The 27,660-nt window shown below is 37.8% G+C and overlaps 1 protein-coding gene across 4 annotated transcripts; it reads left to right on the top strand.

Moving 5' to 3' along the window:
• Window positions 1-372: 372 nt before the first annotated feature.
• On the top strand, window positions 373-26,617 carry LOC109040334 (uncharacterized). 4 transcript variants are annotated; one of them, XM_019056235.2, is made up of 6 exons: window positions 373-665; window positions 3,539-3,686; window positions 5,956-6,179; window positions 7,131-7,287; window positions 19,071-19,202; window positions 25,838-26,617. In XM_019056235.2, the coding sequence occupies exons 1-5, from the start codon at window positions 462-464 to the stop codon at window positions 19,115-19,117; spliced, it is 780 nt and encodes a 259-aa protein (XP_018911780.1). In that variant the 5' UTR covers window positions 373-461; the 3' UTR covers window positions 19,118-19,202; window positions 25,838-26,617. The 4 variants fall into 4 exon arrangements, with proteins under 4 accessions (XP_018911780.1, XP_018911779.1, XP_072152369.1 ...); XM_019056234.2 differs by having other exon boundaries at window positions 19,071-19,217; XM_072296268.1 differs by having other exon boundaries at window positions 376-665; window positions 7,131-7,278.
• Window positions 26,618-27,660: the final 1,043 nt, after the last annotated feature.

Raw genomic sequence — 27,660 nt, 5'->3', positions numbered from 1 at the left:
TAGTTTAATTTACAACCATTGATGGAATTTCCTGATCCATTATGGCTCTCGTTCTGCTAAGAGAGCTACTTAAACTTAGAGGTCTTTAGTGTCGTCCACGGCAAAGACAAGCAGCCTATACATAATGCTCCATTTGCAACAAACGATTTGACAAACGATAAAATGAAAAGTAAAATAAAATGCACAATGGTGAACTAGGTTCGATTGGTTCTGTGCGTTCGGGCATCGACGTATGACCGTTCGCGAATCGACCTCTGACCGTTCGCCACGAATCGACCATTGCCGATGTCGACCTTTGCTACTCGTTCGAAACTTGCATTACAAACTCGGGTTTCGTGAAACCCCGGTTTCGAGCCTCGCATAAACGTGGCTTATGTTCTTTGCTACTCACTCTGAACAGTGACCGATCAGTGCTTCCGAAGCATCCTTAGTTCCAAAGGTTCTCTGCGCAGTGCAGTGTCATGAATGTTGTTCATCACGAATGTGATTCTTCCAAGTACAAAATGAGTGCTGGAGGCAGACAGGACCTCGTCAAACCAATAACAGTCAAGAAGAATAAAATTTCTCCAACCCCTATTCATTTTCATCAGCAACCAAAATCTGTCATAATACCTTCGTCTTCCTGGCAAGGAGGGTCAAGAGAAAGTGCCTTCCAACCTTACAGAGTAACTGAACTTTTCTTATCTTCACTAATGATCGTGTGATTTTCTCAAGTTTAAGGTGATTCGATGGACGCCATATTTTGTGTCAGAATGGCATGCGATATATCGTATCAGTTGGTTCCATTTTTTCAGCGACTCATCATTTCTCTCCAATTTTGAGATCGCACTTCTGTTGTCAGGAGACTAAAAGCACTCACTGACCAATTTTAACCAAGAAATGCAACGTAATAAACGCATGGTCTTTTTAGAGAGAAAACATCGCATTCGACACTGATATCGAAACTGCACTCGAATGCGATATTCTCTCTAAAAAAACCATGCCTTTATTACATTGAATTTCTTTGTTAAAGTTGATTAGTGAGTGCTTTAGCCTCCTGACAACAAAATTGCGATCTCAAAATTGGAGGAAAATGACGAGTAGCTGAAAAAGGGAACCAACTGATGCAATATATTGCATGCTGTTCTAACACAAAATATGGCGTCCATCGAACCACCGTTCATCGAATTACCTTAAGGTGATTTGATGGTCGCCATTTTTGTGTCTGAGCCACGTGCGTTATATCGCATTGATTTGTTCCCAAATTTTAGCTACTTGTCATGTTTTCAAATTTTGAGATTGCACTTCTGTTGTCCTGAGTTTAAAGAATTCATGCACCAAATTTGACAAAGAAATACAATGTAATACAGGTATGGACTTTTTAGAGGAAAAATATCGCATTCGATACCATTATTGGAACTGCACTTGAATGCGATAATTTCCTCTAAAAAAACCATGCTGTTGAATTTCTATGTCAAATTTGGTGCATGAATTCTTTAGACACATGCCAACAGAAATGCAATCTCAAAATTTGAAAAAAATGAAAAGTAGCTGAAATTATGGAACAAACCAATGCAATATATTGCACGTCGCTCTGACACAAAAAATGGCAACTGTCGAATCACCTAAAGTGACTTGTTAAGAACATTTGGACCTTAGCCTACTCTTACGGAAATTAAGATAATCTCAGGTCAGCTCAGAATTAGCTTCACGTAATAAGTTCATACATGGTACAGGTGATTTCACGATAACATGAATAGGTTAACTGTGCAACACCTTAAAAATGATAGTACACCAATTTTAACTAAATTTCATTGTTTCATTTTACTGGTATTAAACTTCCTTTTTCCAGCTTTGCCTCAAACTGTTTTGATTTTGTAGCAAGTTATAATGATTAATAAAGAAGTCATTAAATCAGGTATCAGCTCCTCCGGAGGGAGTCTGGCAGTCCTGACAAACATGGTAGCACTGACAAATTATTGTGTCAGTCACATAAGCGACAACTGAAATCGTGAAATAAGAGATGATAGAAATGATGAAACTTGGCAATTCTTGAGCTATCATGTAGTGTTAGTGCAGCCTTAAAAGTTTTTTAAACTTTGGAGACTTCCCTAAGTTTAATTTTGTTAAATTAAGTATTTTGCGGACTGAGAAATTGGTGCTTCACTGGGTGCAACACACCTCCAAATCACTGGTTTTCCTCAAAATTAAAGTTTTTCTCGTAAATTAAGATGATTTACTGGTAACAGTTTGCTCTAGTAGAATTCAGCAAAGAATTTGATGACATTATTGAAACTCCTGGCTCTATCCGGCGAGGTAAACATGCACCAAATGCTACAGCCAAATTGTGTTGCTGAATGTGGCAACATGCCTTCCTAATGACTATTCTCGATTTAAAATCAAAATTTTAGTTCAATATTGCAAGTTTTGTGAGCATTGCAAACTTCTTTTGGAAAATATTGCCAAAGAATTCATAATCATGACGATTTTATTGCCAAAAATTACTAGTTTTCTCCAAAATCGTGGTCGGCGGCGCGTAACAGACCGGACATTTTTGGTATTTAAAGTCTCATATTTTTAAATATGATGGTAATTTGTCAAGTTCTTTTTCATGAACAAGTTCAGGGCCATTAACTTTTTGTTTTAATTGTTTTGCCCTATGTTGTTCATAACCATGAGACATGACTATTCCTGTTATTGTGAAATCACCCGTACCAGTTGTTTGTGTTGATATGAACAAAATTGGACTTCTGCTCTGCAAGTGCTAAAGTGCTCTTTGTCCGATCCAGCCCCTGCCCTTGAGGGAGGAAGATTGAGCAAAATTACAGCTGCCAGCGGCCTTGGGGCCGGGACATTGATGTGCTGGGAGCAAGCAGCACATTTATCTATGCGGCGTCGAAGATGGGATATCGGAAATTATGAAAAGTACCAATTTAAAATTACACAGTGAAATTTCAGGAAATTTTCCCGTGAAATATCAATGATACCTACGTCAAAAAATTTAAATTTAAGGCTAAGTTTCACTCCACCACGGAAATAGTTTCCATCAATGTGAGGAACAATCTGTAGAAAATAAGCAGCAGCTCCTAAAAGGTCGAATGTATCAAAAGCAACAAATACTAACAACAAACGAAAGTTAATCAAACTAAATATCTGAAAGATCTTTTTTTTAGAGTGAGGCTTACGTAAGACCAATCGGTCTTAACCTCTCTCCCCCCAGCCCCTTGAAAGACCCAGTAAGGCAAGCGTAGATCTCCTTCCTCCCTCCGCTACACTGAACTTAAAGGTCCCCTGGTACTGCTCCCAATATAATAAGTAGCTGGCCTAGACTTTCCTGTTTAATATGTTAGCAGGCACCCAGGCGTATGGAAACACTAGGAGGCTGAATCCTCCACCCCTCTCCCCTCCTCTCTGAGCGACGAGACTGTTGAGTGAAAAAAAGTTCTCAATCTTCAAGTCGTCCCCAGCCCCAAACATTTGACCCCCAGCTAGATGCCTAGCTTGGAGTTAACGCAAGTACGTATGAAGTGACATTTCTCCATTTATTAAATTGTTGCAGCCATCATCAACTCCTGTTTTCACAAACCTTCAACGCGGCAATACCGAAAAGGATAATATTGAACCTCAAGATGTAGCGGAGTCAGGATGGCACACAGCCTCTGGCATGGGTGATCTCACTGCGACTCAGATTACTTCTGCTGGATCTGGTTGGTAAATCTCATATTTTTTGGCGCTCTTGGGCTGAGATATATGTCTGAAAGATTTTACCGCCAAACTTTCTCCAGTATCATGAAAACCAAGCCACAAGCAGCTCACGAGTCTTAAGAAGAAATTTAGGGGCCACTTTGGACTGCGTGATCAATATTTACAGGCTAATTTTTTTTTCTTTCTGAAATTATTTATTATGAGAACCACATGTCTTCTGGGACCTCGGAATCTGGCATTTTCTAACTGATCGAGTATTTTCACAGCTTTTCACTACCCATAATTGAGTCCCACCAGAAGGGTCCCTAATTGAGTCTAGTACCGATCAAAAAGGTTTGTCTACGTTCTGTGTTTTCATAGCTCTACCTGATTGCGAGTATCTAGGTGCTAACTTAGACCTTGATTTCAATAATTCAGGCATCAATAAGAAACATTTAGACGCATTTTATGCATAGCGCTTCCTGGACTTGAACACTGGCTACGAGTAATTTAATCCAATTTATTGTTTTCTTATTATTTTTTGCCAATGAAGATTTTAAAGTTGCAATAAATCCTGCCAACTATATCCCTCAAACATGGAAGTTTAAAATTTTACATAATTTTTCTCAAACTGGTTTTCGAACTGCAAACATCAAATTGCCACAAATCGAATATGGTTTAACGCAATCGGGCGTTTCTTATCCCATAATTCTTGGAGAATATTTGACTATGCACTAGTATGAATAGTCAATTTTAAGTTGTCATAGACCAAGGTATCTTTTCTCAAGTCAGTCATGCACGGTTGTTACATCATGAAACTTCAATGAAGGCACGTCATATACTTACCCTTTTATCAAAGTTTCACTTTTTTACTAGTCTGATCTACTTCTCATTATTTTTATTGTTCGTCATAGTGATGAAGGTGGTTTCATCAGTACAAATATTGAAGACATATCTCTTCTATAAGAACTAACAGTAAGTTGAGTCTACATGCCTTTATTATTTTGAGGAACATTTCTGCATTCTTCTAACATTAATCCACAAGATTTGTGGACTATTTACTTCATTAATCTATTCTCTCGATCTATCATTAGATTATTGCGTCAAACTTTGCAAGGTCCTTACACAAAAATGACATTGGTTTCGTATAAATTAACTTCTGCTCACAGTCTCTAAATACAGTACATTACCTGCCCTCTTCCTGCATTTCACCCTGAATAATTTTGAAATTTTTGACGACAAAAAGTGCCGAAACCTAAGTACCTATATTTGGAACTTGTGAAAATATGCTTTGCCACCATTTGGATGTAAGAAACCTTTAAAAATTGAAGGAAAAAAAAAAACAATAAAAAAAAAGAAGAAAGAAACGGAGTCATCAAAATCTAAATTTTTCAAAAAGTAAAGTTTTGAAACGATATCATTTGGAGTTGTTATCTGCCATGTTGAGGGTCTTAAATTGTGCCCATGCTTAGGTGAGAAGAGAGAGAAAAAGAAACTATCTTGTGATATTGGTAAACGTTTAAACGAAAAATGACAACTGAACAATTGATGCCTGCCCACACCAGTTTTCTTCCTAGATACGCTGCAAAATTATGTATCTTTTCTCCTGTTAAGGGCTTTGTCTCACATAAAGGCCTCAATAACAAATGTTAATTGTATAATTTGGAAATCCTTTGATTCTGAACCCAAAGATATTTCTCTGGGAAGTTTGCAATGAAAAGAGTCTGTGGACTTGACCCTGGTAGGTCATGTGAAAATATTGGAAAAATACTAATTTAAAACATTTCATGTACAAACAGGATGTATCAATGGTGTGAGTCTGCAACCACATATATCGTATGCAGTGTTTGGAAATCTCCGCTCTATTTTATGTTTTTAAAGGAGAACAAATCAACATCATTCCTGAAAGTTTTTGTAGAATTTTCATTGCACAAAGAAGGAAAATTACGGCAATGCTTAAGATTTGCCATTAAATAGTTTTCTATTTATAAAATAAAGTATGACAAGATACCCGCAAGGTTGCAAACTGAGATACATGATTGCGGACTTTAATCGTCCATATTTAGGAAATGTAAATGTAATTTTTCATGTGTCTGCAGACCTGCAAGATGAGAGAGAGGGCGATGTAAAATTCTGAATTTTAGCGCAATGTAATTTAAAAACAGCCATTTAGTGAGTTGAACTTACAGTGGTGGTACGCACTAAGTTGGTAAAACGAAAAACTTTCCATTAACGGATGTTACTTTTTGAAATGATGAAACAAATCACCATAACTCAGTTTTTAATTTCCAGAAAGGAACATTGAAGTGAAGGATGAAAATGGAATGACAGCTCTGATTTGGGCATCCACTTATGGCCAGTTACCTACCATTGAGCGACTTGTGAATGCAGGAGCTAATGTCAATAATGTCTGTCCCAAAGGTTACACTGCGTTACTCCTTGCCTCATATAATGGTCACTTTGAAGTTGTTCGTTACCTTCTTGCATTTGGTGCAAATGTGAATTACAGTGACGAGGTTTGTGAACTGTACAGATAAATCTAATTCAGCATATAATGGGTGAGTTGCTTACAAGGCTGCATAAAATGCCTAAGCATGTAAGTCAGAGTGTAGAGCGGCTTATGAAATTTGTTAATGAAACATTTTTCAAGTGGAAAATCAAAAAGGCTGAAAATGTTTACTTTAAATTCTTTAAGTTCCAATTATGCAACAAAAGTATTTATTTCAAAACTTGATCTTGAGTCATTTTTAAGGCGAAGATAGTATCTAACGGGTTATCTAGATCTTCCTGCCTAAATTAAATACCTGGGTTTCTACAATTTCTTCATTTTCCAATTTCCTGACATTTAACGACGCAATACACAAGCCCATTGTGAAAAATAAGTGCGGCAGTTTATTATAATATCGCAGTTAGAGAGTAATATTATAATTTCATATTTCAAAATATAATGGAGTACATACATTATCATACTTATGATTACATACTACATCTTGTCTTGTTTTTGGTTCGTTGATGTTTAGTTTCATTCCTTAAAAATGAATTAATCAAAAGGAAGTATGTTCCATGCTAATCCTATGCCTAATGCTTCTTTTAATTTTTGTTTTGTTTTCATACAGCCTGTTTTAGCATTAATACGTCCAACTAGTATCAAATTTCTTTGATGTCTCTCTTTACTTTAATGATAATTAGAATGAAGTCTTAGCAAATTCAATAGGGGATTAAAAGTATCTACCTGTGATAAGGTGACCAGGTTGTTTCCTGCTTTGAAGTTTTTCCTGATAAATACCGGAATGAATGAATAAAAAAATAAAATTAAAGCAGGAGGCCCGGCTCTCAGTTCAGTTGCAATCTTTCTGGAAAATTTGGCACCCCTGCAAGTTGCCAGACTCTAAATCTTCGAATTTTTTGTATCATAAGAGCATTGTATCATATTTTTTCACACCTGTTAATGTATTTTTCAATTCCAGAGTGGCAACACTGCTCTCATGTATGCAGCACACAGCGATCATCCTCATGTTGCCAATGAGTTATTACTTAAAGGAGCCAACATTTTGTCGGAAAACCGCCAAAAAGATACTTGTTACAGCATAGCTGTGAAACGGAAATCAAAATCAGGTCAGAAATGTGTGTACAAAACATTATTTATTACAAATCTTATAATACACAAAGTACGTAAAAAATTCATCAAAGGTGTCAATAATGGACCCTGATCAAGTGAAACCCCACTGTAGTCTCATAACTTGCAGTGATGTTTTTTTTTTTTTTTTTTTTATTAGTGTTAAGCGAACTTTCACAATGAAATTATACACTTTGTTTCTAAATTCAAAATAAATGTGTGAGTACAAACGACCGGGTAGTCTGTAACTTATCTAAATGGTTAGAAATAATTGGTTACTAAAATTAATGGTTCAAACCAAGGGGCTGGCCAGTTCTCACGGTTTCACCCGTTTGAGGCGTCTAAACTCATTTGAGTTGTCAAGTAATAGTAAAGCCTCGGTGTTAGGATGGTGATGGAGCCGTCTCTCATAGTTGGTTGCAACTTTAGTTATAAATTGCGAGACGGTCTCCATCCCCAGGTCTCTATGGATATCAGAGTTACGTTCATACCATCGTGCTCCGACTATCTGTCTCAGAGCACGATTTTGGACTCTTTGTAAAATTTCTATATTGGACCGTGCTGCACACCCCCAGATTTGAGCTCCATATGCCCATGTGGGTCGTACAATTTGTTTATATAATAGAAGCTTATTACTAATACTTAACTTAGATTTTTTACCTATTAAGCAGTGATGTTTACGGGCAGAAAAACACTGTTACTTGTATCGGTGGTTATTCTATTCACTAGCCACTTGGTCTGACCTCACTGCTCTAAAATTAGATTCCTCGGTCGAGTAATCAACGGGCCAACTTGCCATCTCTACCAGCGATACCCAAGGATATAATAATTTGAACAGATCGATAGGCGGATTAAACACCTACATGTGTAAAGGTGGTTATTCCCAAGTAAACCTAAATGCCTGTTTTTTCAGGCAAATGAAGAGAATAAGTCATCCACTTGCTAAAGTTCCAAAATGTATGCAATTGAAAATTTGTAATTTGTGCCCCTGTCTTATTTTTACTTTCTCGCTCCCATAGGGTAGAGAGGAAGTATTGTCATCCTCCAAAAAAAAAAAAAAAAAAAAAGTTGAAATTTCATCATTTCTAGACGTTTTAAGGTCCCAGGAGTAAAAATAACCATACTTGAAAAAATGTGTGTCCGTCCGTGTGGCGTCCCCCAAATCTGTCTACAGCGATATCTCAGAATCTATCTGTTCGATTTCATTCAAAATTCTCACAGAACACCATATCTATGGTCTCCTTATGCACGTCCAACGATTTTGAGGTTCGCTAAAATTTGGGGGGGCTACGCTCAATTGTCCATTTTTAGCAAAATCACACGGAAAGCTCATTTTGAGGGACTGTAAATTTTGAAAAATGGCTTTGATTCTTTAAAAATGGGCATCAAGCACATCACCTGGGTCATTAATTTAAGTTCCAAAAAGATCTTTGCACTAAACTCAAAATTCAAGGGATTACGAGGCCCAAAAGTAGGGCACTTTGCTCCGCGACATCACAAACAGCTCATTTTCAAGGACTGTAAATTTTAGAAACAAATGCCTTTAATTCTTCGAAAGTTAGCATAAGAGCACCACCTGGTTCATTAATTTAAGTTCCTGTGAGGTCTTTGGACTAAACTAAAAATTGAAGGGTTACGCGTCATGTAGCGAGGAGAGCACTTCGGTCAGATGGAGAGCTCATGGACAGTAGATTTTAAAAAAATGCCTTTAATTCTTTGAAAGTTGGCTCAAAAGCACCACCTGAGTCATTAAATGAGTTCCTAAAGGGTCCTTGGACTAATCTCATAATTGCAGAGGGGCCGATAGGAAACGCTCAATTCTCCAATGAATGAGTCGGTACGCTCCTAGATAATAGCAGCGAACACTTTGAGTCAGATGAAACCTAGGAATTCAAATGCATTGTATAATGCATCATATACTATCTCCAAAATTACTCCGTAGGTATACACCAAGCAAAATTAGACAACTAATCAGGTACTTACATTACATACAATTATCGAAGCTAAAACGCAAGCACTGACACTTGGATTTTTATTAGAAACTAATATGTTTGTTGTTGATGAATTTAGAATCCCGGCAGATTCCATCTTTCGCGGTTCCTTTTTACGAGGTACTGAACACAAATATAATATAATAATATAATAAAACTGCACAAACATGATTGATTTAATTAGGTATTGATGTTGTTGTTGCGAGGTTTGTTGACACGCGGTTACGACTGGTTACGAGCAGCAAGAAGAAGGTGGCGCTCTCTATTGTTTTCGTTTCGAATTACGGGGATACGCGCTAAGGAACTGGCGCTCTTGGCGGGCGGGTGGTGAACCATTACCAGCAGGTAGATTCGCCCGCCAAATTTAAAATTTGGACGATGCTAAGCGAAAACCGTTTAGTTTTAAGACTATTTAAACATCGAATAGTCAATCTACCCATTGAAGTAGATTTTTGATGGCTTTTGACCGTGCTTAAGGAAAGATTATAACATATAATCGTATCTGAAGTATGATGCCAATGAATCTAATGGATCCTAATGAATCGTATAGAAAAGCTAAGATTTTTACACATCGCCGTCTTTAATAGGAGGCATCATTAATCAATTACATATTTAATTGAAGATGCCTCATAATATCGACAAGTCGAGTCCGAATGTATGAATTCATCACATATCTCGAAGACATTTACAATATAGTGCAGTGGTTTGAATAAAAATTTCATAACTATTATCCTGCGATCAAAATTCCAATCAAACTTTATGATTTTGTGAAATTGGCAGTATTTTTCTAAATATTGCAGTAAAAGTGTCTATGCCGGCGCGGAGCGCCGGCAAAAGCGAGAAAGTCTTGTGCGATCTTCGCACCATGATGGGGGGCGAAGCCCCCCCACATGCCGGCGCGAAGCGCCGGTATTTTTAAATAATACTATTCAATATTTTTTATTGTCTGTATACTTTCTTAATTCATTCATAAATTGTCACAAAACATTTTAAGGAGTTACTTTGATTAGTCTTACCCTTTGTTGGGCAGTTGTTAGTAGCTTTAACCACCACAAAATAATTTTTATTTGCCACTAATGGGCAGTAATTATTTGAATTTATCACTTATTTAGGTTGGGAGTAATATGTGGATGGGGAAAAAAAATTTCCCCCCTGCATCACTGCTATTTATTTGTTTTTCAAGCACATGTTATAGACGCGTTGTTAAACTCAAAAAGTGAAGTCAGCGAAATGACGTCAGTCCGCCATTTGGAGTTATCCGCTAAACAAAACAAACACAAATATTGCCTATGACGTAGTAATAGCAGCTCAGCCGACCGCGGACCATGGCTGAGCGCTGACCAATTTTGCTGAGAAGATGGCGGCCTTTGTTTACAAACTGGCAGCTCAGCGGATAACCATGGATAACCTCAGAAAACGTATAACAACACTTTCGCTGAGCTCAGCAACTCAGCGGATAACTCAGAAGTCGTAATTCTGACTTTAACAACGCGTCTTATGTTGACAACATGCGGCGATAAGGTAAGACCATGCCACTCCAAGGTTTATTGTAAATATTAAATTTTGTGGCTTGGACATTAGTTTGGTGGCGATTGATTTTACTTTATAACTATTCTGTGGACGTTTTAAAGGTATGGTGAGTCAATTCGTAAATTTTTTTCATAAAAATGCTAGGGTTTGAAGTAGGTGATTAGTATGACTGACCACTGCCCGCTAAGGGGTCCAACAGCTGTATTTGGCAATTTTACGGTTTTTATTTCCTTTTATCTAAATCAATCTGATCTAAATTTATTAATTTTTACTAGAATGAGTCAAAAAAATTTCTTCCTAGCCCTAATGTGTCAGGTTATCTGTTATCGACACATGGAACATGAAAATATCGATTTTATATATCGACGCGCTATTCTAGTGCGGAGCCTCTGTTTTATTTGTTTACTCTGCGCAAACTTTACTTTTTATTTTAGGTATTTGAGCGAATAAACATCACCATAAATGAATTTCTGAACGATAATGAATTAGGAAATTTTCTGAGTGAAATACTTGACCACAGCAGTAAAGAGAATGATGCGGTATTTTGCTCACTGAGATCCGAAGCGGAGATGAATCTGACATGTTTTTATTGTTTATCATTCTCTTTTCTTCTAAGTTACATGTTTTTTATTCTCATTTTAGTTTCTATATATTCTAAGCTAACATTAAAAATGAAAAAATAACCTTAACTTCAACTGCTTTACAAGGTAAATCCACTTTATGATGCCTTACAAAGGGTATTTTTCTCTCAACGCTGGATATGTTTCCTATTATTTTCAAAGTATTTTTTAGTTTCAGTGTCATTTTCAGTCAGACATGTTCTTTTAGGTCTACATTAGGTATTTAAATCTTTTACTTAACTTAAAGTTCCATATTTAGTGCCTGAAATAGCTAATTTTAGTACATTTATGTGATTTTCTAGGCGTTACGCAACATTTTTTATCATTTCTCAATTCAAAGACTTGTCATCTTCAAAAATACTATTTCTACTTTTTTTTTGTCATACCAAAATGTTTTTACTACAGTAACAACCTATTTTCATCTTGAAACTACCTTTTTTATGAATTTAAAAGCGATTTTTCATCCCTCTAAAAATTAAACAATTGCCAAAAATAGCTTTGCCCCTTACCGGGCAGTGGTCAGTGATAGTAACCACCTTTTTCATAGTAATCTGTACTAAACTATTGCAAAAAAATTCATGACAAAAATTTTTACATGCTCAATAGACACATCTAAACCCAAAATATTAACATCTCCAAAAAAAAAATCCTAAGAGCGCCCCTCAAAGGGTTAAAAATTAAAAAACCAGAGATTAGCAAAGGCATTGAATAGAGTAGACCGTGCACTAGGTGTGCCTTATTTTTGAGTTTTGCGAAAATCAAGTTGGTCAACCCCTAAAAAGTTTCTATGTAGTCTCTAAATTAACCCCCTAAAAGGAAAAAAATTTAAAAAAATTTTAACCCGTGCCTCAAAGGGCCTAAAGGGCCTAAACCCAAAATTCAAAAATTTTGGCAAGCGACATATCAATTCTGAAGGAAAATTGCAAGTTACGGCCCTTTGGGCGGAAATTTTGTCCGTTTTGGCGTATCTTGAAGCGTAAGGTCACAAACGGCCCAATAACGACGTGAGGCTATGGACCCGCGGGGCGCGCCGCGGCCGGCCGGCCGCTGAGCGCGCGCGCAGGGCAGGGTTGCGCATCGCCGCATTACACCGGCGGAGAGGAACGAACGGTGGGGTGGGAGGGGGATATCCGGTGGAAAAGCATCCACATTTTCAATAGATAATGAAAATGCATTATACTTTTTCAATATAGATGAGGAAATATATGAGCCATACAAGGAAGTGATGAAAAGAGTGACAAATACATAAGTAATTTGTACGATTAGGAGCGTAGGTGGGGAAAATTTCCCGTAACTACAGAACAGCCCTGAAAATCTCCGGGAAATAAAAACTGCTATTGTCAACATACTTGTTTATCATCAAAACAGAAAATTGTCACCCACCGAAGGTACCGGAAACCACTGGTATTTGACTACCTAATTAAAAATATATGTGCGATGTTGTCGAATAGTAAGCCCTTTACGCGATCAAATGCGACTAGTGTAACTTTAATTGGAAAAGTTGAAGAAAAATTTGATGAAAGAAAATTGCCCTAAATTCGGGAAGTGCTCTAGTGTTTTTCTACTATGTGAAGTGTTTGCACATGAATGTCAATAGCAGTGCGTGGAAAAACTCTGATCCGGTAATTCCAATATGGAATGAAAAATGTAGAATCCCTGTGATACATAGTGTCCATGTTTTTAAAAATGTTTACATTTTTAAGAGGAGTTTAGGCGCGTATCAAAAAATGCTGGCCGTCGATCGCTGGTTCAAGAGAATTTGGAGACTGATTTTACGGCAAAAATCGACATTTTATTCGACACTGGTTTATGCAATGCTCTAGATATCATGGCAAATGAAGAGGATAAAGCATTTTTAATTCTTCAGCGAAAACCTGGACGAGAATGCATAATATCCATACAGTGAAGGATGCTACTCTTCCAGCAGAGGAAAGGAGAGCAGACGAGAAAAAAGCTCGCGCCCAGAAGCTCGCTTATGAATCCCGCCAAACGGAAGAAAGTAAGTTTTTTCATTTCATGTGGAATCATTGGTGGTTGGATGTATCAATGAGACTCTGTTCACCCTCCTTTTCATTGGTGCATTTGACGCGGCATCAATTAGAAAGTTTTATTGAAGAGGTTCAACCTGGCTTCGCCAACTTACAGCTGATGTTGATTGCCTGGCCTCGCCAGGATAAATGACACATTAGCCAGCGATTTTAAAATCTTCTCCAGTAGCCGAGTGGTAAAGGGCTTCGCCTACGGAATCGGTGAGCGGGGTTCAGATCACTGAAAAGACCATATTTTTTCGATCAGCTAATATTACATTTTTTATTACAGCAAGTAATTGTGGGGGGGGGGGGGGTGATGGTGGTGGGATTGCAGTACCAGAAAATGTAAGTGGGTAAGCTAGATTGAACCACTCGAATAAAACTCTCTCACTGGTGTCACGTAAAATAAACTAATGAAAAGGAGGGTAAACATGGACACTATCAGGGATACTACATTTTTCATTCCATATTGGAATTACCGGATCAGAGTCTTTCCACGCACTGCTATTGACATTCATGTGCAAACACTTCACATAGTAGAAAAACACTAGAGCACTTCCCGAATTTAGGGCAATTTTCTTTCATCAAATTTTTCTTCAACTTTTCCAATTAAAGTTACACTAGTCGCATTTGATCGCGTAAAGGGCTTACTATTCGACAACATCGCACATATATTTTTAATTAGGTAGTCAAATACCAGTGGTTTCCGGTACCTTCGGTGGGTGACAATTTTCTGTTTTGATGATAAACAAGTATGTTGACAATAGCAGTTTTTTATTTCCCGGAGATTTTCAGGGCTGTTCTGTAGTTACGGGAAATTTTCCCCACCTACGCTCCTAATCGTACAAATTACTTATGTATTTGTCACTCTTTTCATCACTTCCTTGTATGGCTCATATATTTCCTCATCTATATTGAAAAAGTATAATGCATTTTCATTATCTATTGAAAATGTGGATGCTTTTCCACCGGATATCCCCCTCCCACCCCCACCGTTCGTTCCTCTCCGCCGGTGTAATGCGGCGATGCGCAACCCTGCCCTGCGCGCGCGCTCAGCGGCCGGCCGGCCGCGGCGCGCCCGCGGGTCCATAGCCTCACGTCGTTATTGGGCCGTTTGTGACCTTACGCTTCAAGATACGCCAAAACGGACAAAATTTCCGCCCAAAGGGCCGTAACTTGCAATTTTCCTTCAGAATTGATATGTCGCTTGCCAAAATTTTTGAATTTTGGGTTTAGGCCCTTTAGGCCCTTTGAGGCACGGGTTAAAATTTTTTTAAAATTTTTTTCCTTTTAGGGGGTTAATTTAGAGACTACATAGAAACTTTTTAGGGGTTGACCAACTTGATTTTCGCAAAACTCAAAAATAAGGCACACCCTACCGTGCACTCCCTATCTCCGCCGTGTCAGCTGAGCGAAGCCACTTCGGCGGGACTCTGTAATGGGCGGGCGGGGTGGGAGCTCGCGACTGAGCCCTCGCAGCATGAGCCGGCCTTGCGCGTACGTGGGAAAATTAGTTGCGCACTCGGATTTTCACGAATTACTCGTTTCCACTTCATTTTTCGGCAAAATTCACAAGGACCACATGTTAATAGCATGAAATTTTCTATTACTCTGAACAATTTTCGTTTCTATACAGTCATTACTGACTGGAGAAAACGCTTCAGAATTGAAAATATGAGGAAAGTGACCTGCGTATCAGACGCATGTTCTTCTAATGCGTGCAGCTTGTAAAGATGACGGCGTGGATAAGAAATAGTTTTGTAAAAGGTACAAAAAGGATTTAAAATGAGGTCAATCATATAAATCAAGGGTAAAAACGAGGAATAATGTTATGTTTTGTACATAAAAAGGCACAAAAAGTTACGAGAGAGTTACTTAAAGCTATTGTCTATCTTGATCAAAGAGACAGATTTGATAAAAAGCTAAAAAAGGGGAGCAAACGATTTCGGCAGTTTCAAAGTACCGAGATTTAAGATTACTCCACCGAAAAAGATGATGTTCAAGCCTTATTATCAAACTAATTTGCGAGTCACAACTTAATGTTATTTAATCTGCTCAAAAATTTCAAAATCAATACTTCAGTCGCTTGTTTATGACTGGCGATCGTGGATACTGTTTATTTTCAAAAAGTATGGGTAAGTAATTGCTCTTAATTCCTTTGCATTTTTAGGCGGCTCTGTGAATAAGTCGCTGCGCTCGAGAAGGGCACCTCTTTTTAACGATGTTCCAGAATCTATGTAGTTCATATTTGTTTAGAAGAGTAGTTTCTAATGGTAAATTTCAAGGATTTTTTTCACAGAAAATTGCAGAATCATGAAAAATAACTCAGTAGAAATTTCAACGAAATTCATGAATTTTCTCACTGATGAAATATTAGTAGAGATTTTGAACCACCGCAACCAAGAAGTGTCATTCTTGCACCCAGTGCCTCAATTTTTCTGCACATTGTAGTGCAGTGGATTCTATGAAATGAGTTCTTATCATGTCCTTACTTTCCTCCATAAAATTAAAAAAAAAAACAGCACTTATGCAATGTTTTCAGCAAAATGCTGAGGGTATTTACTTAATATTACATTTATCACAAATAAATATCACAAACTGAAACAACACTATTTTGAAATTGAAGACACTAAGTTGACTACAATTTTCAATGGAGAACTGCTATTTCTGGCTCATTTTAGGAAGAACAAAATGTGCCATTAGACATGTGCCATGTGTTCATGATCCGTTGTTGTGTCGTGTATAAGTTTCCTGTGTAGATAGATAGGTAATGAAACAAATGAACCAAAAATAGTAGTTCCTTAAGGCTAAATGTAGTCAAAGTTTAAAAATTATCATCGGCACATAATCATTCTTGTCTCTTGCCCGGTTCATCAAGAATTTGCTCATGTAAGCATACCATGAATTGAGAGTTGTGTGGTGTTTTATCATGAAAACTAAAACACATCTTCACACAGAAACATTCGATTATAATTAAAGAACACATCAGCCGAAAATATTCGCCTTAATCAATTAATAATTAAAGATTTCGGAGCTGAACCGTACCAACCTCGTATAAGCGCACTGTTCGTTTACCGTGAGCTGGGGACGGCTGGGGCTCACTACCTCACCGGTGCCGTTTCGGTGTTCCCGCACTCATCGGTCGGTGCGACATGCGAATGAAAGAGAAGTGGCCGCCGCTCCATTTCACAGCGCACGGTCTACTCTATTCAATGTCTTTGGAGATTAGTAAACACTGTGATAGAGATACCATTGTTCTACTTTAGCCAGCACATTGTTTACACTTTCCTCACAAATGACTCACTCCATAGAAATACCTGTGCCTCCAGACCTGGGCCCCAGAGGAGAAGGTCGAGCCAAATGCAGTCATTCTTGTGCATCAGGTCTTTTTGTTGAGGTCTGGGTTGGGGGAGATCTTGCAGGCGAGGTTGACTCAGGGATGAAGGTTTGACTCAATTAATCGCTCATGAGAAAACTTACAGAGGAGGAATTGATCATAACCTGAACCATCTCCCCACTCTCAGTCCCTCTGCCAACTTTATGAAAAGCTGTTTTTTATGATTTTTTACTTCTCTCACATATTTTTACTTTCTCGCTCCCCTACGGTAGAGAGGAAGTATTGTCATCCTCCAAGAAAAAAAAAAAAAAAAAAGTTGAAATTTCATCATTTCCAGACGTTTTAAGGTCCCAGGAGTCAAAATAACCATACTTGAAAAAATGTGTGTCCGTCCGTCCGATGTCCCTCAAATCTGTGCACAGCGATATCTCAGAATCTATCTGTTCGATTTCATTCAAAATTCTCACAGAACACCATATCTATGGTCTCCTTATGCACGTCAAACGATTTTGAGGTACGCTAAAATTTAGGGGGGGGGGGGATACGCTAAATTTTCCGTTTTTAGCAAAATCACACAGAAAGCTCATTTTGAAAGACTGTAAATTTTGAAAAATGCCTTTAATTCTTTAACAATGGGCATCAAGCACATCATCTGGGTCATTAATTTAAGTTCCTAAAAGATCTTTGCACTAAACTCTAAATTCAAGGGATTACGAGGCCCAAAAGTAGGGCACTTTGCTCCGCGACATCACAAACAGCTCATTTTCAAGGACTGTAAATTTTAGAGAAAAATGCATTTAATTCTTCGAAAGTTAGCATAAGAGCAACACCTGGTTCATTAATTTAAGTTCCTGTGAGGTCTTTGGACTAAACTAAAAATTGAAAGGTTACGCGTCATGTAGCGAGGAGAGCACTTCGGTCACGCGGAGAGCTCATGGACGGTAGATTTTGAAAAAATGCCTTTAATTTTTTGAAAGTTGGCTCAAAAGCACCACCTGAGTCATTAAATGAGTTCCTAAAGGATCCTTGGACTAATCTTATAATTGCAGAGGGGCCGATAGGAAACGCTCAATTCTCCGATAAATGAGTCGGTACGCTCCTAGATAATAGCAGCAAACGCTTTGAGTCAGATGAAACCTAGGAATTCAAATGCATTATGTAATGCATCATATACTATCTCCAAAATTACTCCGTAGGTATGCACCAAGCAAAATTAGACAACTAATTAGGTACTTACATTACATACTATGAATCATCAAAGCTAATGCAAGAACTAACACTTAGATCTTTGATCTTTATTAGAAACCAATATGTTTGTTGTTAATGAATTTAGAATCCCGGCAGATTCCATCTTTCGCGGTTTCTTTTTACAAGGTACTGAACACAAATATAATTTAATAAAACTGCACAAACATAATTATTGATAATAAAGCGCGTTATAACCCGTCGAGGTTTGTTGACGTTTGTTGTTATTGTTGTTGTTTAAATACACGGGGTAACGACAGGTCACGAGCAGCAAGAAGGTGGTGCTCGCTATTGTTTTCGTTTTGAATTACGGGGATACGCGCTAAGGAACTGGCGCTCTTGGCGGGCGGGTGGTGATGGTGAACCATTACCAGCAGGTAGATTCGCCCGCCAAATTTATAATTTGGGCGATGCTAAGCGATAACCGTGCAGTTTTAAGACTATTTAAACATCGAATAGTCATTCTACCCATTAAAGTAGATTTTTGATGGCTTTTGACCGTGCTTAAGGAAAGAATATAATATATAATCGTATCTGAAGTATGATGCCAATGAATCTAATGGATCCTAATGAATCGTAGAAAAGCTAAGATTTTTACACATCGCCGTCTTTAATAGGAGGCATCATTAATCAATTACATATTTAATTGAAGATGCCTCATAATATCGACAAGTCGAGTCCGAATGTATGAATTCATCACATATCTCGAAGACATTTACAATAAAGTGCAGTGGTTTGAATAAAAATTTCATAACTATTATCCTGCAATCAAAATTCCAATCAAACTTTATGATTTTGTGAAATTGGCAGTATTTTTCTCAATATTCCAGTAAAAGTGTCTATGCCGGCGCGAAGCGTCGGCAAAAGCGAGAAAGTCTTGTGCTATCTTCGCACCATGATGATCCCCCCCCCCCCACATGCAAGCGCCGGTACGCGGCGCTTGCGCCGCGCATAAATTGGCCGGAGGCCAATTTTTTATTCTTTCCTGGAGTTTATGATTCAAATGAAAATTACTAATGGATGTTTTGTATTTTACAGTTCAAAATGTGCTGGATATGTATTTGATTACTTTGATGAGCAGCTAAACGAGTTGATCCCATACGTTTACAAAATCCAGACATGGATCTTTCAATTCAAACAATCAACTAAAGATACTAGTCTGTTCTTCAAGTGAGTTTATGACATGTAAATTAGATTATGACCTAATTCTTAATTTTATTTCTTCTTACTTTTCAATTCTTAGTTTTGTCCAAAAGAGCTTGATGCAAAAACGGCTTTTTTCGCCCCCCTCTGGAAGTTCTTCAGACTTTGTCTATTAGTTACTCATACTTGAGCGCTTCTTTTCCCAAATTTTCAGACTCCCAAAAAATTTTGGAGGGGAGCTAGGGGGGGTGGAAGTCAAAACCTGTGAACCTCGATATCTCTTGAACAAAGAAAGATATCGAGGTCCGGTTTGGACGAAAAATCGTCTAAAATTGCATACTTTAAGATTCTAAAGGTCAAAATCCCGATATCACATTTTTAAGTCAACATATGTGCTTTTTTCCAGTTTTTAGGTCTAGAAAATTTCTTTTAAACGAAAAATTTACAAAGATCTCAATTTTTTATTTGAACCAAAACCAACTCTTGAAATTTTTCGTCTTTTTCCGCATCCAACGATTGGTCCATTAAGCTGGGGAACCAAACGGTTCCGGAGTTATGATCGATTGAAGTTTCCGCTCAACGCGCGCCGACCGATTTTCGCGCGCAAAAAAGTCGGATTTGACTGTTATTAGATCAGATTGAATGTTCAAACTGAGCAAAATGCTTTATTAGGGACTCTTGAGGGTCGCTGAGTTCAGAAATTACAGATACTTCCAAATAATCTACGTTTTTAAAATTACAGCTCCGCAGCGCTATTTTAGAGCCACTAAGCTCCGACCGGCCGCTCAGTGGTCCTGTCCGAAGCTGCAATTTTAAAAACGTGAATTTTTTGGAAGTATCGGTAATTTCTGAACTCAGCGACCCTCTAGAGTCCCTAATAAAGCATTTTGCTCAGTTTGAACATTCAATCTGATCTAATAACAGTCAAATCCGACTTTTTTGCGCGCGAAAATCGGTCGGCGCGCGTTGAGCGAAAACTTCAATCGATCATAACTCCGGAACCGTTTGGTTCCCCAGTTTAATGGACCACTCGTTGGATGCGGAAAAAGACGAACAATTTAAAAAACTGGTTTTGGTTCAATTCACGTTTTTAAAATTGCAGCTTCGGACAGGACCACTGAGCGGCCGGTCGGAGCTTAGTGGCTCTAAAATAGCGCTGCGGAGCTGTAATTTTAAAAACGTAGATTATTTGGAAGTATCTGTAATTTCTGAACTCAGCGACCCTCAAGAGTCCCTAATAAAGCATTTTGCTCAGTTTGAACATTCAATCTGATCTAATAACAGTCAAATCCGACTTTTTTGCGCGCGAAAATCGGTCGGCGCGCGTTGAGCGGAAACTTCAATCGATCATAACTCCGGAACCGTTTGGTTCCCCAGCTTAATGGACCAATCGTTGGATGCGGAAAAAGACGAAAAATTTCAAGAGTTGGTTTTGGTTCAAATAAAAAATTGAGATCTTTGTAAATTTTTCGTTTAAAAGAAATTTTCTAGACCTAAAAACTGGAAAAAAGCACATATGTTGACTTAAAAATGTGATATCGGGATTTTGACCTTTAGAATCTTAAAGTATGCAATTTTAGACGATTTTTCGTCCAAACCGGACCTCGATATCTTTCTTTGTTCAAGAGATATCGAGGTTCACAGGTTTTGACTTCCACCCCCCCTAGCTCCCCTCCAAAATTTTTTGGGAGTCTGAAAATTTGGGAAAAGAAGCGCTCAAGTATGAGTAACTAATAGACAAAGTCTGAAGAACTTCCAGAGGGGGGCGAAAAAAGCCGTTTTTGCATCAAGCTCTTTATATTACTGGGGTGAACATAAAATCAACGGGCATTCAATCAGCAGACAAAACAAGGTGTTCGTCACTCTAATGAGCTTCATAGTAAGGTTAGTTTAAAAACTGTGAATGGAAATTAAATTAATTAACATAGGACATTAAGTTTGTGTACACCTTTGTCAGGCCCATCAGATCATAAGATGGCATCACACCATATTGTCAGCAACAAAAAAAATTCACAATTGTTTGCAACCCAAAATGTGTTCAACTTAAATCAAAAAATCAATTCATGTGGAAGATCATTCAAATGGGGAGTATTCTCATGCATATATTGCATTACCAGCAACTGAAAACTAGTACTAAATGAAATCACCGGGGAAGACAACCGAGAGAACGGTAAGCTTTGCTAGTAAACCTGATAAAATGACATCAAAAACTTTAATCTATAACAATGTAGGTCAAATTGGACTGCCTTTTTTTATTAACAAATCTATGTTATTCAAGAAGTACCCGTCTGCCCAGACTCACTAATGGCTCATGCATTGTTTCTAAACTGAGCCAGAAATAATCAGCCCTTAATTGTAAAATTAAGTTATGTAGCAGATATGAGCGTTGCCTCGCTCTCAGCTCTGATATAGAGTGTTATTCAGTTTGTGAAGAAAAATTGAGGTAACGGAGAAAATTATTTTATTGCTAAGCATACTAAAAATACCACGTTCTGCAATTTGGTTGAAATAAAATTTTATTTTTAGCCTGGAGAAAATTTGAAACTTTGTACATGCAAAGTGCTAAATTCCTACTTATGATTGCAGCAACTTACTCTTGCATCCATCAGGGATTTTCGATCCAATAATTTTTTTTGAGCAAAATTTCATGAGAAACTTAACAGTTCTAATCAGTTTTCTCTAAAACGAGCTCCCAAGCTCTAAAAAAAACCCTTCAAGAGGAGGTCGAAGGGGATCCACCATGCTAGGCTGAAAGTCCATCTAGTCAAAACTTAAATGCATAGATAGGGAGCAATTACACTAGGAGGGTTGCCACTTTTTTTTGAAACTCCAAGGTTGGAGCCACAGCAACTCTGTCAATGTATTTGCTCTCTATCGGTGCATGGATAGTTTGATTAGACATGGAGGTGGATTTTTAGCGTAGAGTGGAGGATCCCCTCCATCACGGCCTCAACTTTAAGGGCCTTTTTTAGCTTGGGAGTTCGTACCAGAGAAAATTAGTGGCACCATCGTGTTTCTAATGATAATTTCCTCAAGAACAAGTACTTGAATCACCAATGCCTGACGCCTGTAAGTGTTCAATTGAATTTTTAATTTTTCTAAAAGCTTACCCTGTGCATCAAAGGACCCTACAACAAAACGGCCAAATCGGCCTAAACACGGAATCCTACGATTTTCTCAGGGATGAAAGAGGGTCTTCCCGGACACTCAAAACTGGTCATATTTTTTGCCTAACCTCCAGGGAAACGGGGCACGGTGGATTGAGTCATAGGGCAGGCCGGACATGGCACATCACGCGACTTGGTTTGCTCATTTACGTAGTGTTTGCGCTCATAAAACAAATCAGGATACATGATTCTTATGTATTTTTCGTCGCAGATTTCATTTTTGATGACTATTTTCCTGATTATTGGGTTTAGATATGTATTTTGGCACAATTTCAGATAAATAAAGAGATATTGTTTACAACAGATAAGTTTAAACTTTCTACACTCATTTCAATCGGAGTTTTAAGTGTTCAATGGACTTTTCTCTCCGGTAAAATGTTTAAATATCGTATATAAAACGTATATTACTCATCTCTTTTACCATTCCCCCTCCTCTCCCCCAAAAAATGAATTAATAGAAATCCGAAAATGTTGAGCGGAAAACAGAGGATCTCCTTTCCCCTTCATTCCTGGGGCACCTTTTTAGCTTTCTAACAAAAGAAAATGACAAGGGGGAAAAATATGAGAGAAAAATACAAATAAAATACACATCAATCAACACAAATCATGTATTATCCGAGTCTTCCTAATTGAGGGCCCCGCGAGTCACCATTGTACACTGCCTTTATTTATACTTAGGTACCTAATGGAGCTTCTTCGGCTTAATGATTGCTGCTGAAGCTCAAATTGCCTCAATTTTCTCTATTAACTTCTAATTTTCCGAAGAAATTAAACATAAAAAAAAAAAAATCCGATGTCAAAAAAACGCGACTTTTTGGGAAATAGTTAGAAGATAGAAAAGAATTTAGGCCATTTTTGACTTTAGCATCAAGTAGTAGATGAAAAATGCTCCATTAGACACCAACTTGATATAATTTTCCCGTCTTTTCAGACGCAAAACAAACGGATTAGTATCATATGCGTCGATTAGGACATTTGAGAGGAAAACCCCGTTATCTGAAACAACGTGGACATTTTTTTAACCACGCAAGGCATGTTTTCTCATGTATTTTTGTCTCCTGGATTCGAAAATGACCTTGGTTTCTCTTTACCATGCACCAGTTTTCCGGAAAATCACATTTCCCGAAAAGTCCATTTTAAGTGGAAAATCTCAATTTTCCGGAAAATCGGTGGGTGTAAGAGAAAAACCAAGGTCATTTTCGGACTCAGTACTAAAAATTACATTTAGATCACCTATCAAATGCCCGGTGTTTATTCGCCATAGACCTGTGAAATTCGAATTCTCTCGAGCCACCATTTTATGAACTTCACTTTTTCAAAATCATTTAAGCTTTATTCCCAAAATGGCACTTTGGGGCAGCCAATTTTTCTTGATAATGAATCTTCAGGGATCAGTTACCACTGCTATACAAAGGTTTCCCTGAAATACGCTGAAATAGCTAGTTAAAAGTCTAGCTATATTATTATTTTTACGGTATTGAGGAGGGTACTTTAAAGCAAGAATACCGCGTATAAAAATAGCGATATTTTAACTTGTTATTAGTGAAATATATTCTACTTAAGGAGGAGGACAAGGTACTTTAGTCAGAAATTGTCATAAATCTATCGGAGGGAAATACCAACAGGCGAACGGTTTGTCCCGAGTGAGGCAACATTTTTCGAGTGCCGCCTGAGCCACTTTAGGAGGCTGTGTGCGTTAAACTGGGGTTAAAACATTGAAAACCAATACCTGTATCATAAAATATAACTCTTTGGGAAGACATTTACATCAATGAAATGACTATTTCTGAGAATCGCCCATGTCCAACTTTTTGCAGGTTTCGATCCACGGTGCGGGGGGGATTGGGGGTCAAAGTCAAAAACTTTAAAGTAGCATAACTTCTCAACGGTTTGTCGTAGAAAGATTAAATAAATTGGAGTCAAAATTTCCAGAAAAATGAGAGCTTTCAGAATATATGTATGAAATTAATAAAATTTTAAATTTTGACCCACTTTTGGGGGAATTATACAAGGTCCCCCTTTTGTAAATTTTCGTTTTTCGATATTTTCGGTCATTCGGTTCGCACGGAGCAAAACAAAAACAATCCTAAATGAAAGAAAAGGGCTTTATGATTAAAACAAGCTCAAGTTCATCTCAGGGAAACAATTAGAAGAGGAGTGATGAGTCTTCAAAGTTGACGTGGCGCGCGGGAACCTTGTATGTTCCGAGTCTCAAGGTCACCTGCGCCCCCCGGATTACCCGCAGGTCGCAAGTTTTTGTGTGTTTATGTTTCTGTAGGTCGTTTTTAATGTGAATCATTCAATGAAGATAGAATAATCGGAATTTTTGAATTTTACGGGAGGAGCGAGAGGGGGCTTAGAGTATCAACCATTATGTCCATCATACGTCACTAAACATTTGCTGACGATGACGATTTTGTTCTTTTAATTTAGAAGAAACCATGGACCTTCAGTTCAAATATACATATGATACATACAGAACTGAACCATTCAGAAATTATAATCCATCGATGCCAAATTTTGGGGTACCCCTAATTTTAAAATTTTATAATTGAGCTATAAGCTACAGCGCTTAACGAAACTCGCTTGTTAAAGCCAAATAGTTTCTCGTAGAAGTAGACGAGCTTTGCGCTTCAAAACAAGTCTCAGTTATTCTTGAGGGGGCAATTTGAAATGGGGCAAAATTTTTTAACGTTAATGTGGTGTACCTCACCGAAAGCCCATTGTGTAAAATTCAAAAATTCCGATTATTCTATCTTCATTGAATGATTTACATTAAAAACGACCTACAGAAACATAAAAACACAAAAACTTGCGACCTGCGGGTAATCCGGGGGGCGCAGGTGACCTTGAGACTCGCAACATACAAGGTTCCCGCGCGCCGCGTCAACTTTGAAGACTCATCACTCCGCTTCTAATTGTTTCCCCAAGATGAACTTGAGCTTGTTTTAATCACTAAGCCCTTTTCTTTCATTTAGGATTGTTTTTGTTTTGCTCCGTGCGAACCGAATGACCGAAAATATCGAAAAACGAAAATTTACAAAAGGGGGACCTTGTATAATTCCCCCAAAAGGGGGTCAAAATTTAAAATTTTATTAATTTCATACATATATTCTGAAAGCTCTCATTTTTTTGAAAATGTTGACACCAATTTAATCTTTCTACAACAAACCGTTGAGAAGTTATGCTACTTTAAAGTTTTTGACTTTGACCCCCAATCCCCCCCGTTTTCCTGGAGGTTAGGCAAAAAATATGACCAGTTTTGAGTGTCTGGGAAGACCCTCTTTCATCCCTGAGAAAATCGTAGGATTCCGTGTTCAGGCCGATTTGGCCGTTTTGTTGTAGGGTTCTTTTTATAGGAAGAATGTGTTGCAAGGCTTGGTGTCTCTCTCTGTCTAATGGTATATTTTCGAACGTGGGGAGTAGCAATGCATCTTCTGTATATAAATCAAGTACAGAAATTTATGTGTTCGTTTTGCATTGTTTTTGTCTTAGTTCCCTTGGAAGGGGAGATGATTATCCAATAGAGGATGGGAACCAAAGGAATGGAGGAAAACGTACACAGGAGCAATGGAAACAACAGCGATAACAAGAACTGAAGTATTGGAAGTGGACTTAATGATCAATAAAATGGAAATAATGAAAACAGTACTGAAGAGATAGGAAATATGGGAAACCCTGAAAAAATTTAACCCACCGAAGCAATGGCAACTACAGGGAGGGGCCTTGTCTTATGTTTGGAACTTTTAAGAGCTTCCAATTTAACACCCTTATCAAAGAAGACAAATGGCAAATGCCTAGAAATTGATAGAAACATGGGTTAAAATGGAGACCTTTATGATTATCAGGACTTCTCAAAAGATAACTTCACTACTCATGATCTTCACCCAGGCAATCAGGGGTAGGCTAAATTTGCGGACAAACTGTACTAACTCAATGAGCAGGGCTACGGAGCAATTGTGGACGAAAATTTGGAGTGCATTTCCTGTATGTGAAACCCATAAGATTATTGGCAAGACCAGTTCGATAAATAAACTGTTAATAAGTGACTCTCACCCAAAAGAATGATGAACCATGAACATATTAATTTCTTCAACGCTCACCACTCGAAAATATTTTTTTCCATAATTAACACATAAAAATTACATGAAAAGAATGTGACGAAAACACATAAATTACCTTGATCAATAATTTTTTTCACATTAAATTTATATAAATGTTTAATGAAATTTTTTTGACCCTCCTGCAATAAAGATTTAATTATTTGTTTTCAAATTTTTTTCATGATTATTTTCAAGTTCTTATAAGTTGATTATTGACTTTTCATCATTTCATCTTTTTTTACATCTTTAATTATAATTTTTGGTTTTGCATTTTGTGTTTCTTAGTCTCATCTTTAAGGAAACATAACTTGTGAAACTTCACTTATATTTTAAGTGATTAAAAAATAAAATGAAAAAATTAAGTGTAGATTCAAATTCAACACAAAATCATCACTCTCTGTCAAATTGATTCTAAGGGGGCCCTGAAATGGCAAAAATACGTCTATTTTGATCGCATGCGCGGATGGAGTGGTGGCTCTGTCTCTTGGACGATCACCAACGTTAAGGAACGCCGAGCGTAGTTAGTACTTACAATTAGATGGGAGACCGTTTGGGAATGAGCACTGCCTGCTAAGCCTCGTGTCAGAAATACGAGAACGATAATTCCCAGCAGCGCTCTCTGGCCGTCAAATCGTGAGATAAACGTGAGAAACTGAATATATACGTGAAATTACACAAGCAGATAATGCGTTTTTAATTTATGTCGTATCAGTTGATACATGGTACCAACTGATACCAAGTATCATTTCAGATCTGTTGATACTTCTAACTGCTACCACTTATCAGTTTAGATCAGTTGAAGCCATCAACTGACCCGATCTCAATTGATGTCTACTGATGCTCCGCGCCAAAACACCGTTGACAAACTGATACACCGTCAACTGATCATTTTTACCAGGGCTGATTTAATGCCGCTTACTCAGGCTTTTGGGACTATAGTGGGGGTTACATGGGACACTTTTAGCACAAAAAAGCTTCTCCATATCGAACCATACATTATTTGGCCAAACTCTTTTTTGCGAAAGGTAGTTCGTAGGTACGCATATAGATATATATGTACTAGCGGAAAGCCCGTGACTGAAGTCACGGGTCTAGATGCTTCACCAAAAATTTTTAATTTAATAACGGGGAGCATTAGGCCGATATTGTTTCGGGGATGATACCACTATTCGACCACATTAGAGCTTGTTTTGCCTGAGTGAGCGTGCTATTTCA

Source organism: Bemisia tabaci, chromosome 2 (genome assembly GCF_918797505.1).
Source record: "Bemisia tabaci chromosome 2, PGI_BMITA_v3".
Classification (NCBI taxonomy): domain Eukaryota; kingdom Metazoa; phylum Arthropoda; class Insecta; order Hemiptera; family Aleyrodidae; genus Bemisia; species Bemisia tabaci.
The sequence above is the reverse complement of the archived record's forward strand: the minus strand, read 5'-3'. Positions and strand labels throughout refer to the sequence as shown.